Genomic DNA, 15,228 nt, shown 5'->3' with positions numbered 1-15,228 from the left:
GTGGGTTCGAGCCCAGCGTCGGGCTCTGTGCTGACTGCCAGCTCAGAGCCTGGAGCCTATTTCAGAGTCTGTATCTCCCTCTCTCTCTGACCCTCCCCTGCTCACGCTGTCTCTCTCTCCTAGAAATAAATAAAAAATATTAAAAAAAATAAAAATGAACCACAACAAATCAATAACAAAAGCAAACATCACCACGGATCTGTTCTTGACTAGGGGAGAAGAGAAGATGCAGGGAGAAGTTCTCTTTTCATATTTTCTGTACCAATAGCCACTAGGGATGGATTTCAGAATAATGTGACCATATTTAAAATTTTTCATTCATTTAACAAATACTGAGCATCTAATACATGCTAGGGACTAGGAACTGTTGTAGATAGTGGGGATACAACAATAAACAAAACAGGTAGAATTCCTGCCATTAAAGTTTATGGTCCAAAAGATAAACACATAGATAAGTAAATCTCTAGTATGTCAAGATAATACTAAATTCTATGGAGAAAAGTATAACAGCATAAGAAAACAGAGGAATGCAAGGCATGGGGGTGGGTTGACAGAGAAAAGGGTGAATTTTCAAAGGACAAATATTTTTTGGAATATACTCCACTAAGACATTTTAATCTCATTAGTATTTTCTATTCAGTGGCATTAAAATTCCTTAATTTTCTTTTTTATGGCCATGTTATTGAAATTATTATAGATATTGAATATTTTCTGTGTAAATTTGACAATAAAAATTTTTCCTAACCTTAGCTCCTCCTCTGTGATTTTCTGCCGCTACTACTAATACCAATATTTCTCAGGTCTCTTGATATTTTCAATGCTACCGATAGAAGTATTCATTTTATTATTTGCAACAAATTTAATTATATACATCTTAGCCAATTCAAGGGGATTTGGGCAGATTGACTGATAATTTCCATCAGTAATTTTTATTACAAAATAATTGACTAACCTTTTAGAATATTTTAATTTTTTTTAATGTTTATTATTTTTGAGAGAGAGAGACAGAATGAGAGCAGGGGAGGGGCAGAGAGAGAGGGAGACACACAATCTGAAGCAGGCTCTAGGCTCTGAGCTATTAGCACAAAGCCAGATGTGGGGCTCGAACTCACCAACTGTGAGATCATGCACTGAGCCAAAGTTGGACACTTAACCGACTGAGTTATCCAGGCGCTCCAACTTTTTAGAAAATTTTAAGCAACTTTTCTCACACTACAGAATCAATTTATAAGTGGTTTGGTTATTGATTACTACAAATATTGATTCCAAAGCACTCTGTTTATTGGATGATAAAAAGGACACATTTGGGTCAAGGCAGTAGAGCTAAAAATGCCCAACTTTCTTTCCCAAAGGTCAAAAGCACATATCTATATAAGCAATTATATTGGGGAAAAGCCGGATATGTAAGATGTGAGGGGATTTTAGAGATACTTTGTCAGGAAGAGGACATGATGATGTTGTAGTAACTTCAGAGTAGGAGTTACATTTTAGGGGCACCAGGGTGCCTCAGTCAGTTAAGCATCTGAATCTTGATTTGGGCTCAGGTAATGATCCAGGGTCACTATAAATTTCTAAAGGACAGAAACTGGTCTTAGACTTCTCTATTTATATTATGTTTTAGGTCCTCAAATTAATTTTCTTTTTTTTTTTTTTTTGAGAGAGAGAGACAGACAGAGAGCGAGAAAGAGGGTGTGCACAAGCCAGGGAGAGGGGAAGGCAAAGGGAAGGGGAGAGAGAATCCAAAGCAGGCTCATGCCCGACTCTAGGCTTAATCCCATGACCCTGGGATCATGGCCTGAGCCAAAATTAAGAGTCAGACTCTCAACTGAATCAGCCACCCAGGAGCCCCTAGAGTATATTACCTATTCATCAATTATATAATTTAAGTTAGTCTATGATTACCTTAAAAATATTAATCAGTATGTTTCTTCACATACCTTTTCTTTGATAGGCTTTATTTCTGCCTCATCCACCTTTCTTTCCAGTTGGCTTTCGAGCTTTTTAATTTTCTTTTGGAGTTCTTCAATTAAACTTTGTTTATTATCTAACAGAGATTTCCCCTAAAATATAAGATTTTCACATTTTAAAAGTAAAAAGTTATCAAACAAAATATACAATAAATAGTCCAATTATAGAAACTTTTGAGGCTAAAGCTAACCACATTTTCTAAATGCACTATTGATACATTCTGGATGCTTCTGCATTTTAAAGATATGCTACTCTAAAACAACAAATACAACAGAAGTCACTGAAGGAATTATCTAATCAAAGTGATCTGAAAGCTTGTTTTAGCAAATATTATAGGTGAAATTAAAAAGTGGGAATAAACTACTACCTATATATTTTAAACAAAAGACATTAACATAATTAAACATAAAATTACCTGTAATCCACTGGTTAGTCTTTTAATTTGCCTTTTCAGTTCATCATTCTCTTGATCAATTCCATCTTTCTCTCTAAGTATTTTACTATAGGCTTTTTGTTTTTTTTGCAGTTCATTGGTTAAGTCATTCAAATTATCAGTTAGTGAGTTTTCTCTGTTTTTACTTGTTTTGAGAGCTTCTTTTAATTTTAAAAGATTTTCACTTAAGTCTTCAATTTGTGACTAAAACAAAATAAATGCTTATTTCATGAATCTTCATCAAGTATCAACAATAAAATATAATACATCTATTACTTATTAAAAAGAAAGTTTGGATCTAAATTTTTATTAAAATAAATTATTCTTAATAATACTTATTAAAAAGGTTTAGTTAATACTTATTAAGTTAAAATTTACTAAAAGTAAAGTCTCAATCTGAATTTTTAAGGTCATAGGGTGAAAAACCCACTAACTACATATATTTTTCTATCTTCATTTCAAATGAACCAAGTTTGTTTTGAGAAAAACATGAAGAAACTGTCTAAGGCAATTCATCTTCAACAAACACCCAGAAACAAAATTTTATCAAATAAGCAAATGTTTTATTGTAGCTGAAATAATTTAAAGGAACAAGGATATATGAATGTACATGGTGATGTTTTAAATGCTATGAAGACTTAGAGTATTGATAAAACAAAATCTCTAACTTGTAGTTTCTAATTCACTTTGTAAAGACACAACGTAAAAGCCTAACTTACAGTACCTGACACTATACTGAAGCCACTATACAGGAGTCCCCAGCTGTCCTATATAGTAACACAATGGAAATACTGGTATTTCCAAAAGTATTACCAATAACACTATTAAGAAATTATTAGCACTACTACAATGCAGTTAGAAGAAACACAAACTGTCTAGGAGAAGTCAAAAAAAGCTTCAAGAAAAAAGACTTTAAGACTTAAGAATTCAGAGAAGATGACATTTCAGGCAAAGAGGTACTGAAGAAGATCTCAACAAAGGGCTATTTCTGTGATATATTTATTTACTTAATGGATTTTTACTGTCAACTCTACTGATAATCTTGATAGGTACAATGGGAGATTCAAAAAAATTATGTAAGGATGCCTGGCTGGCTCAGTCAGAAGAGTATATGACTCTTGATTGTGATCTTGGTCCTAAGGTTTAAAAATTTTTTTAAATGTTTGTTTATTTTTGAGAGAGAGAGAGAGAGAGGATGCAAGCAGGGGACAGCAGAGAGAGAGGGAGACACAGAATCTGAAGTAGGCTCCAGGCTCTGAGATGTTGCACAGAGCCTGACATGTGGCTCGAAGTCATGAACTGTGAGATCATGACCTGAGCCGAAGTCAGACACTTAAGTGACTGAGCCACCCAGGTGCCCCTCAGGGTTGTGAGTTTGAGCCCCATGACAGGTATTAAAGATTACTAAAAAAAATAAATAAGCTTAAAAAAAAATCTAAGTAAAATCCAGTCCCTACACAATTTAATGGTGGTGAAGAACACACAGAAATAAATTGAGAGTAAATCAAAATTACAAACAAAATAAAACCTACAATTTTTATATTTTTCATTTTATGTAGAATATACTCTATGAAACTCTGTGTAAAGAAATTTAAAAATCATTATGAAATACATATGTTTTATAAAATTAATTTTAAATCACTAAATCTAATGCTCTATCGTGTATGAAAACAATACATAGCCAAGAAACACATATTTATCTCCAAAAGAGGCTTCAGAGTTAGGCAGCTCTACGGATTAAATGCCAAGAACTATATAATCTCCATAAACTAGTTCAGGGGGAAAAAAAGGAAAGCTAACTAACTCATATTATGAACTAGCAAAAATTAGAAAAATCTGATAAAGCAAAAGAAATAAAACAAAGAAATCTACACACATATCTCACTTAACATAGAAACAAAAATTTTAAGTAAAGTGTTCATTAATTCTATTAGGAAGAAGTAACTAATAATGGCCTATTTTTTGCTACTCTCTAAGATGATGATCAGTGTGAGTACAATGATGATTCTTATTGTTCAAAAATGTGTGTTTATCTACCAATAAATCATTAGAATAAATTATTCTTTATCAAAATTGCTATATATCAAAGTGGATCCTCTTCTGATAGTAGTTATAAGTAACTTTGTTATATTAATGCATATGTTGATGTTCACCTTTAACTCTTTGGTATGTCGATCAACTATTTGTTGAACATTGAGATTTGCCTCTTTCTGAGAAGTTGCAGAAATAATACGCTCTTCAGCTGCTGCTGTCATTTCTGTCCGGAGTTCCAAAAGTGCTCGACTAAGTGCCTGAATATTATAACATATATACTTTTTTAGAATTAATATTTTATATGAGCAACATATAATACAAAACATTAACATGCATTATCACTTTTAACTATTTTCCTAAAATACCATGTGTTTAAGCAAACATAACTCACAGACTAAGAGTTCAACTTTCTGGGGCACCTGGATGGCTCAGTTGGTTGGGCGTTTGACTTCAGCTCCGGCCATGATCTTATGGTTCGTTAGTTCAAACCCACATTGGGCTTTTGTGCTGACAGCTCAGAGCCTGGAGCCTGCTTCAGATTCTGTATCTCTCTCTCTCTCTCCTGTCTCTCCCCTGCTTTGCACTGTCTCTCTCTCAAAAATAAACAAACATTAAAAAAATTTTTTAAAAAAAGTCCAACTTTTTCAAAGGAATTTTCTTTAGTAATTGTATTCAATTCTTTTCTAATTGAGTGTGAGTTCAAAATCTTGACAATAATAATTCTGAAAACCAACACTAAATCAAGCCATTTGTGCTATAAAAGCTGCATGTTTTGTTTTCAATATTCAAGTTTATTTATTTTTTTAGTGTTTATTTTTTTTGAAAGCAAGAGAGAGATAGAGCATGAGTTGGGGTGGGACAGAAAGAGAGGGAGACACAGAATCTGAAGCAAGCAAGCTCCAGGCTCTGAGCTGTCAGCACAGAGCATGACATGGGGCTCGAACCCATGAGCCGTAAGGTCATGACCTGAAGTTGGATGTTTAACCGACTGAGCCACCCAGAAGCCCCCCATATCCAAGTTTAGATATTTATCTGAATTACTTAGTATAAGTGAAATTAATTGAATTTATATAGACAAGTAAAATTATAAGAAGTCTTGAATTTTGCCAATAAATTTCACAAGCTAGCAGAGAAAAACAGTGGTACCTTCTAAAACAATTCAGTGCCTCAAACCTGAGATAAATTTTAAAACTACCTCAGAAACCCCGCTGACCCGCCTCTGAAAAAACTCTCTGTGACTTCCTTCTTTAAACATTCCTCCTCACTGTAATTATATCCCTAATACTCCCCAAAATTGTTCAGTCATTCAAAATATTATTCAAGATGGCCTCAGTAGCATACAATCCCAGTTAGAAAAGGAGAGAAAATAATGGGATTAAGATTTGCCCTTATTTTCTATAGATAGCCACAAATCAAACTGATGACAATGGAAAAATATAAACTGGGCTATATATGTACTTTAAAACCCCACCAAAAGGTGAATAACCTGCTTAATAGCATAAGACAAAGCCCATATTTCTTATTACAACATATATATATACACATACACACATACACACACACACACACACACACACACGTAATCTTTTACAAATCTTCTCTAAAAGCAATCTATTACCACACATATATCCTAAACAGTGATAATACTCTGTTGTTACTCACTTTTTGTTGTTTCTCCTTCAAGGCTAACTGGCTCTTTAGACGTTCTACTAGATTTCTCATTGTAGTTGTTGGAGCTCTTGAATTTGCTTCTTTTTGAGCCTGAAGTTCAGATTTTAAACTCTGTGACTCCTTTTGTGACTGGGCCAGAAGACACCTTAAATCCTCTACTTCTGCCTTCACTTTTTTCACTTCATCTGCATGGTTTTCTTGGAGCCTAATATAAGCAAACATATGTGTTTAATGAAGAGGCTGCTTCAATTAACACTTTGATTGATAGGAATTTTGTAAAGAGCAAATGTTGGGTCCGAAGTGTCCTTACAACCTAAGTCTTAATTCAAATCAAAACAAGGACAATTCTTTGTTCCACTTAACTCTTCAACTTAAAATAAACTTTCTTTTGTAGTTTATCTACTATTTTTGGCAATGAATATACCAAGTAATTTTATACCTCTAGACAATATAAAGAACAAAACAGCACTTTAAATATTATTTCTCCTGCAAGATGTAATAAAAACTGAAGTTACTACAAATAATCATCAAATTATGAAAATATGAGGTCTTAATAAACACAGATTTATAATTTAAGACACATTAAAATACACATATCAATGTGCACACAGAGAATAAAAGTATAATTTTAGTCTAAAATGACAACGGGAACGTACAAAACAACCATCAAGGATTTCATGCGGCAAAAATTTATATATATACAAGATAATCTCAAAAGATGATTATTTTCTATACTCAGGAATTAGATTCAAAACCACAAGCAATTTTATCCTCCAAAACATGACAGAAACTTACTATACCAAAAATAACATCTCATGTAGAAAATTTAATACAATGGTGAAAATGAGATTGAAAAGATGCCAAATACTACTGCTGGTTCTTTTTCTTTCAGAGAGTAATTTCTTAAAAGTGGCAGCTTCTTATTAAAGCAAAAATAGTGTTAATTTTGTCAGAGACATCTTGGAAGAATATAAAGAGCTTCAGAGCTGGAGTGGAATTATAAAGTCAAGTAGTTCAACTTTCCCATTTTTTCAGATAAGAAACTGAGGTCCAGAGAGATCATTGCTAGGTAGAAGCCAGGCAAGAGCAGTGGAAGGAACACTCTGAGTCAGAGTCCCAAGTCCTTGAAAGCGAATAACAGAGGTCTGAGTTGGAGGCAAGGACACCAATAAAAGAAAAAAAAAAGCCGCACAGAGTTCAACATCTCAACTTTGTGGCTTCAAGGCCTTGGGCCTGACAGATCAAGAACCACAGGTGCAGAGAACATGCACTCTCCTCTTCCACCTCTGCCCCAGGGTAACCCCTAGACTCACCATAATGCATAGATACCCCTACCTGCCTCTACTTCCCCCACCCACCTGCCCTATGAAGATTCTGGTACAAACCTTACAGGGTCAAACTCCCCCTCCATGACTGTGGGAGGAGTTTCCCAAATGACTGGAAGCAGCCTCCATTACGGACCCACCCCATTGCCTGTCAGATTTCTCCCAGCCCAGAGAAACCCAATACTATCTAATTCCAAAAGAACCTAGGGGCCAATTCCACCTCAGGGAACCTACAGCTCTCCTTTCCCACCTTGGAGTGTATTTTGCTTTAATAAACTGCTTTGTGCTTGCTACTTTCCTCCTGGTTGTCTTTATTCTGAGCACTGAGCACTGATCCCCACATAAATCTTCTCGTGGGCAATCCAAGAACCTAGACCTCCATTCAAATGATGTAGACACGTTTCTCATTCCTAACATTCTACAATGATTACAAAATGCACTAACTATAAACCCATTTTAGATCTAAAATCTTTCTTGTGATAAATTGGTTGAGCAATGATTAGACTCTCAAATATAGCAAATGAATGCTGTCACTATGATTAATTAAAAACATAATTTTTCATTCGACAAATATTCAACCTCTATTATGTGCGAGGAACTGTTATAGGTGTGTAAACAAAAGTTTTATATTTATACACTACTTTACAATTTTCAAATTACTTTCACATACAGTATCATTTGGCCTTCATACAGGAGCCAGGGTCATTTCCATTTTATAGATGACTAAATGGATGCTGTAATTAAAGAAGTTAAAAACGAGAGTATAGAACAAGAATCATGAATTGGCTCTTGGGCCAGATTAACTCTAAGGTACGTTACTGAGCATTCCTGTGGCCTAGTTCTGTATATGAAACATGGAGAGAACCATCTATGTCATAATAATCCTGAGGATAAAATGAGGTAATAAACATAAAGGTTTTAGACTATGCATGGCACAGCAAATGCTTATATTTATCCTCATTATATCATTATTACCATTTGCCTGCTTTTAAAATACATTCCTAGAACTTACCGTAATTTGATATTTTCAAATTCTTTCATTTTTAATTCAGTGATTTCTTTTTGTCTCTCCAAATCTTGAGATACTTTTTTTAGTCTGGCCAAAAGTGAAGAGAGAGAATCATCTTGTTCTGCTACTGTCTGTTCCATCTCAGCCAGACGAATAAAATGCATGTTGGTAGGAACTGGAGTAGGAGACTGTTTTATTAAATCCTAGGAAATATGAATAAATTAGCCATAAGCATGTACAATTACTCCATAATTTTAATTCGGTTCCTCAAATTACCAAAATATACTATCTAATCTAAAATATAATGATTTAATCGGGTGTGTGGGTGGCTCAGTCAGTTGAGCTTCCAATTTTGGCTCAGGTCGTGGTATCACTGTTTGTGGGTTCGAATCCTTCATCAGACTCTGTGCTGACACCTTGGAGCCTGGAGCTTGCTTCAGATTCTGTGTCTCCCTCTCTCTGTCCCTCCCCCACTCATGCTCTGTCCTTCTCGCTCTCAAAAATAAATAAAACATTAAAATAAATTTTAATATGTTTTAATAGCCAATGAAGACAAGAAATACAGATCTAATTCTTTGTATTTCCAGTATTGAGTAAAGCATCATCATGTAGTGGATGATCAATCAATGTTGATTGAATTCATTAGCTAAGGCTTAAGAATACTAAGATGTGTTCGGCTCAGGTCATGATCTCATGGTTGAGTTTGAGCCCTGCATCGAACTCCACACTGACAGTGCAGAGCCTGCTTGGGATTTGCTCTCTCTCTCTCTTTCTCTCTTTGCTCCTTCTCCGCTCATGTTCTGTCTCTCTCTCTCAAAATAAATAAGTAAACTTAAAAAACAAAAAGAATGGTAAGATTTGCATGCTAGGAGATGAAAGTTAGGTCAGTTCACACATATAAAAGACAAAGATCAAGGGAAGCAAGTATGAACTGAATTCAGAACAAGAAAAGCAGTTAGATATTGGTAAACTTACAGGGAACAGAACATGAAAAGAAAAACTGAGGTCGGATCATGCAAGGCTTTGAGTATATGGCTAAGAAATATAAGCATGATTCTGTAGGCAACAGTGAGCTACTTAAGATGTGGACTTTGGGGGGAAAATGATCAGAGCTATGACAACACAGGTAGGATGCCTTCTACTCAAAAAAAAAAAGTCGTGAATGTTAAATTTTCAATTATATGATCTCAAAAGTCAATGACAAATAGAACAGGGGCACCTAGGTGGCTCAGTCAATTAAGTGTCCGACTCTTGATTTCAGCTCAGGTCATGATCTCATGGTTCGTGGGATTAAGCCCCGCATCAGGCTCTGTGCTGACAGTGTGAAGCCTGCTTGGGATTTTCTCTCTCCTTCTCTGTCCCTCCCCTCCCCTCAAAATAAGTAAAAATTAAAAAAAAAGGAAAAGAACGAAGTTCCCAGAATCTTACCCAAGCTGTTTGCTTGAATTTATTGAGTGAACTATCAGCCTGTAGTTCTAATTTATGATGAAGAATATGAAGGTCTTCCTCATGTTTCTTAACAATTTCTCTTTGCTCCTGTTTATAGCAAATCAAAACCGTATCATTAAGTATTAAATAAATTCACATTCTAAAGATCTTAAACATCTTATTATCTTTAATCTTCCAAAATCCCTATTAGATAGGGAAGGAGTATTATGTATATGGTGTACATATATTTATACCAGTATTCATTTCCCTGGTACATGTCCATATTGACAAATCCAGCCTCAAATCATAATTTATTCTTAATATCAGAATAATATGTATCCATTATGTTTTGACTTATTTCTGGAAAACTTTTTAAATGTAACAAGTTTTCCTATCAACATTCTAGCAAATCAGATTTCCACTGACTACTAACTAGTCTGATAGATTTCATTCTAACTTATTGCCTCGATCTTTACCTGTAAGCTCCATTGATATTTTTCAAAATCTTAACGATTTCACCATATCACAGCTAGTCCTGGTCTAGTCAGTTCATAAGAGAAAGACAGACATTTACAAACTGCCAGTTTTACTGACAGAACTATAATCCAATCATGTGAAAGCAAAAATTCCTAAATAGAATCATCTGAAAGCATGAAACAAACTACCCCTTCAGGGCAGAATAATATTTGGCATTTGACTAAAAAACATAATAAACAGAAGAGCAAAGCATAATGTAATAACATACCTCTCTTGCTTTTTCCAGAAGATGTTGATACTTCTTTAACACTTCTTCCTTTTGATTTAACCTTGCCTGCATATTTGCAATGGTCTGCTGAGCAATTTTCAGTGTGTGCTGTGATTTTGGTTCTACCTCTTTTCTGCCTAGTTCAGCTATAAGCTTTTCACGTTCTGCAGTGGCAGGCAGTCGAAGCCTCAGTTCAGTGATGACTTTGTCTCTTGACAGAATATTTTGTTCTGCACACCGTAAAGCAGATTCTTTTTCTTTTAGCTTCTACAACAATCGAATCATAATAAAATTATTAAAGTATATTTTTTCATTTAAGAATGCTTCATCCGAATTTTGGTCAGATTAATTATAAGCAAAAAAAAAGTTTCACTTCATTTTTCACATCATACTTATACTAGTGATATATTGACATTAATAAGGTTATGTTTCTTATATTTCCATGTGACAGCACAGTTATTTGCATGCACATTTATTTATAAGATTATAACATGTGTTATTAACTTCACTGTTCAGTTTATTTAGCTCTTGTAACTTTAGAACTAGGAATGTCTGGTGGTAGTAGATTTAGAAAGGAAATATAATAAATCATTCCTTTTAGTTTCGCCCAATAACTATCTGCCCTAAAAAGTAATCCATAAAAGTTAGCTGAGTATAAAAAGTTGGAACTTCAGTGACCCAAGTCAATGAATCACCATTATATAATCTGTAGCTCATTAAAATAAAACTGGAAAAATGTTTACTCTTCTATAGGATTAAAGCAGATACTTTAAATCAAATAACTCAGTGGCAATTCACATAAATGACAAATCCTACAATTACAGAAAAAAATTTAAGTTTCCTCAATTGATTAAAAATGTACTATTTTATTTACAAAATTTTAAAATTCATTTATCATTACTATGTTTAGATGTAAAACAAAATGAAAGTCATCTTCAGTTTATACTTTCTGTATAATTTAATAAAAACAGATTTGGTCACATTTTAATCAAATTTAAGACCCAGATTAAAGAAATGATTTCTAGCTCTTTCAAACCTTTTAACCACCCATAAAAGGAATGAACTGAAACTGATTCAGAGCATACAGCATACACTTCAAAATAAAAAAAAAAAAAAACAAGTATATAAATAATGCTCGATCATATAGGGTAAGGTAATATATTGCTCATAAAACCACAAGCAGATGCTTTTTGTTTCCTTTCATGTTTATTACTGCTGATCAGTAAATGACAAGTAGTGATTTCAAATCAACCCTATCTGCTGTTCCTTATAATAATGTTCTTTATTTAAAAACATTATAGTAAAGTAATAAAGATTAGAATTAGCAACAGACTCATGATTCCACGCTTCACCTCTGTTAAAAAATATTTAGCAAACTCCACAAACATACCCAATAATACACTTATAAAAATGCAAATTCTTCCAATTACCTCTTCTAGTGATTTACAAGTTGCCCGTGTTTCTAGGATTATTCGAACATTCTCCTTAATTTTTCTTAGAGCAATCTCAAGTTGATTGGGAAGGGGCAAACTAGGGTCTGGCAATGATCCTGTCGCCTCTTCAAACTATTAAGAAATAGCATTTTTGAAAAAAACCGGTTATGTCACTAAGAAAAATACTGTTACAACTATATGACAAGACATGGTTAAACCTCACATATTTGAAATAAAAGAAGATAATATTAATTAAAATTTGACTTTAAAAACACTTCTGTGGGTTAACAATACAGGCCATGCTACAGAGCAGCAAACAGAATTAACCATTCATACCTTTTGTGCTGCTTTTAGTATTTCATTTTGCTGATGGTCAAAAAGGTCTAGTTGACGTTCCAGCTCAACTTCTCTTTGGTCCCAGGCCATCTGCCTTTCTTCATGAAACTATCAGACACACACACAGACATTCACCAAGCACATAACAAAAAAGTTTACATATATGTTCTTATTTAATCCTTACAACAACCCTTTGGGGTCACTGTTTTCTCATTTTACAGAAAAAGGAAGCAAACTCAGAGAGATTAAGTAACTTGGCTAAAATCACAGAGATAGAAAATGTGAAGTCAGGATTTCAATCTCTCTATGCATGCAACCATCCATCACATTTAATAACATGTAGTATGTGCTAAGCGCTATTTTAGGCAATAAATACATATGTAATATGTTAGAGGGTGATGAAAGCTGAAGAAAAATGAATTCAGATAATCCCTAGGTAGGGAATCTTGACGGTGGAATATACTGTTGTATAGTGGGTGGCTAGTAAAGGCCTCGCTGATAAGGTAAGACATTTGAGCTAAGATCTAGGAGTAATATAAGCATAAACAATACAAGGATCTGAGCTAAGAGCACTCTAAGTGGAGGGAACAACAAAATTTGAGGCAAGTAAGCATGAGCTTAGGGAATTTTGTCTGCCTCTAAAGGGTATGTGCTTTATTCTACACCAAGCTGCTTTCTCCTACTCCATCAGTAGAAACTCCTAACTGTGAAGAGTCAAATAACTAATACCAAAATAAAAATTAACTACCAAATTTATGTATTATTCCTTTTAAGTGTAAAACAACTATTATAATGTAATTTAAAAAATACAAATTTTTTGAATGCCTTAGAAAATAAGAATCAGGGACACCTGGATGGCTAAGTGGGTTAAATGCCCAACTATTGATTTTGGTTCAGGTCATGATCTCACATGATATCAAACCCTGTGTCAGGCTCTGCGCTGATATCCCCTGGAGTCTGCTTGGGATTCTCTCTCTCTCTCTCTCTCTCTCTCTCTCTCTCGCCTCTCCCCTACTCATGCTCGTTCACTCACTCATGTGTGCTCTCTCTCTCAAAATAAACATTAAAAAAATAAAAATAAAAAAATAAGACACAGAGTCTATTATAACAATAATAATGAGAGCTACAATCAACTAAGAGAATAATGCAGAGGTGCCTTGGTCATTCAGTAGGTTAAGTATCTGACTCTTAGTTTCAGATCAGGTCATGTTCTCAAGGTTCATGAGATGGAGCCCCATATCAGGCTCTGTGCTGACAGCCCAGAGACTACTTGGGATTCTCTCTTTCTGCCCTTCCCGAGCTCGATCGCGGGCACACCATGCACATACACACATATGCATATACACTCTCTTTCAAAATAAATAGGAATAATGTAATCATTCATGTAATATTCTTACATTTAGCATCTTAGCAACAAAACAGCAAAATAAATATAAAATGAAACCTTGTTTTGCTGCACAATTTCTTCCTCCAGACTGCTGATTGTATGCTCATATTCAGAAATTATATTATTCAAATATTTTATTTCTTCTTTATCCTTGACTAATTCTCTATTAAGTTTAAGTTCTTGAAGACGTAGTTCTTCTATTTTCATATGCCAATTGATTACCTAAACATTTATAAATTGCATGTATAAATGTAAACTGTCTATATAAATGTTTCTCCATTGATCCTAATAATTTTAATTGAAATTAATATTCTTTGAGATAAAATTACTCTTGGTTGAGTCACATGGCAAAGTTTATTTTGAATTTTCATAGTCTTTTATAAAAATATGTGCAATCTTAACAGAAAACATTCTTAAAATCATGTGGGAATGGATAAGACTAACACTGTCATTTATTTATTTTCATATATGTAATTGAAACGTTGGTTTTACTTTAAAAAATGGAAATCCTAAATATTTCTAACCTAGAGATTAAAATTTAGCAGCAAATTAATTGCTTTTCATTTAATGCATACCAAATTAGGGTAAAAACAAAATTATATTAAAAGTAAATGTGGGCCTACTACCTATAAATACTTTTAAACAGATAATAATTATGAAGGGTAGAATTCAACTGATAACCACTATAATGTTTACAAATAAATAAACTTAGTATTTAGTTAGTATACGTAAACTTTTCTAGAACGTTTAAAGCTCTTTGATTGTATATAATCTAAGCATTTCTACCAAAATCACTGTTTAGAAGAGTCTCATTTTATTTTCTCAAATAGACATTCAAATAGCCAAAACTCTTAACTTATAAAACCTAAACTAATAACATTAATTGGAATTTTTGTCACATCAGAAGCATTTTTCAGATAACTATGCATTAAGACCTTAAAATTACTATGTAAGTCTTTTTGGAAATACTGAACTGAAAATCAGTGTTTTACCTTTTGGGCTCCCCTGGCATCCTTTAAAGTGCTTATTAACTCTTCCAGCCCCTTTAACTTTAATTCCATTTCCATTGTTTTGTTCTCCATATTTCTATGCTCTTGTTGAGAATTTTTCATTTCTTGCATTATCTTAAGTTTGTCGTTTTGTAACTGAATCATTGTTTTAGAGAACTTTTCCTGTTGTGCCAAGGGTAAAGCTCCACTAAACTGTCGTCGGAGAGACTGAATTGTTTGGCGCAGATGTTTTGCTCTGTTTCTTCCCTCCAGACGGGCGTAATAGAGAGCCTGTTCCTTTTCATCAAGTTTCTGCTCTAAGCGCAAATTACAGGCCTCCATCTTCTGCAGTTTCGATGTAACCGACTCCAACTTACCAAGAGCAGTAGCCTCACTGATTTGAAGAGAGACGACGTGTTGATGCAACTTGGCAATTAGTGCCTTTTCATCAGACTGTGCCTGACAGAAGA

General features: G+C 34.0%; 1 protein-coding gene across 1 annotated transcript in view; it reads right to left on the bottom strand.

Annotated features, from left to right (window-relative positions):
* CEP290 (centrosomal protein 290) overlaps nt 1-15,228 on the bottom strand; it is a 95,904-nt gene that overhangs the window by 28,909 nt on the left and 51,767 nt on the right. Inside the window, exons 30-40 of the mRNA XM_039224240.1 lie at nt 14,762-15,217; nt 13,827-13,991; nt 12,383-12,490; nt 12,044-12,178; nt 10,614-10,880; nt 9,869-9,976; nt 8,444-8,643; nt 6,098-6,311; nt 4,555-4,692; nt 2,384-2,605; nt 1,938-2,060 (exon numbers count right to left, since the gene is read on the bottom strand). Coding sequence (XP_039080171.1) covers nt 1,938-2,060; nt 2,384-2,605; nt 4,555-4,692; nt 6,098-6,311; nt 8,444-8,643; nt 9,869-9,976; nt 10,614-10,880; nt 12,044-12,178; nt 12,383-12,490; nt 13,827-13,991; nt 14,762-15,217 — 2,136 coding nt within the window. The remainder of the gene's footprint in view (nt 1-1,937; nt 2,061-2,383; nt 2,606-4,554; nt 4,693-6,097; nt 6,312-8,443; nt 8,644-9,868; nt 9,977-10,613; nt 10,881-12,043; nt 12,179-12,382; nt 12,491-13,826; nt 13,992-14,761; nt 15,218-15,228) is intronic.

Source organism: Hyaena hyaena, unplaced genomic scaffold, assembly GCF_003009895.1.
Source record: "Hyaena hyaena isolate Hyena2069 unplaced genomic scaffold, ASM300989v1 scaffold_1570, whole genome shotgun sequence".
Lineage (NCBI taxonomy): Eukaryota > Metazoa > Chordata > Mammalia > Carnivora > Hyaenidae > Hyaena > Hyaena hyaena.
Note: the sequence above shows the minus strand (reverse complement) of the source record. Positions and strands in the feature narration are given on the sequence as shown.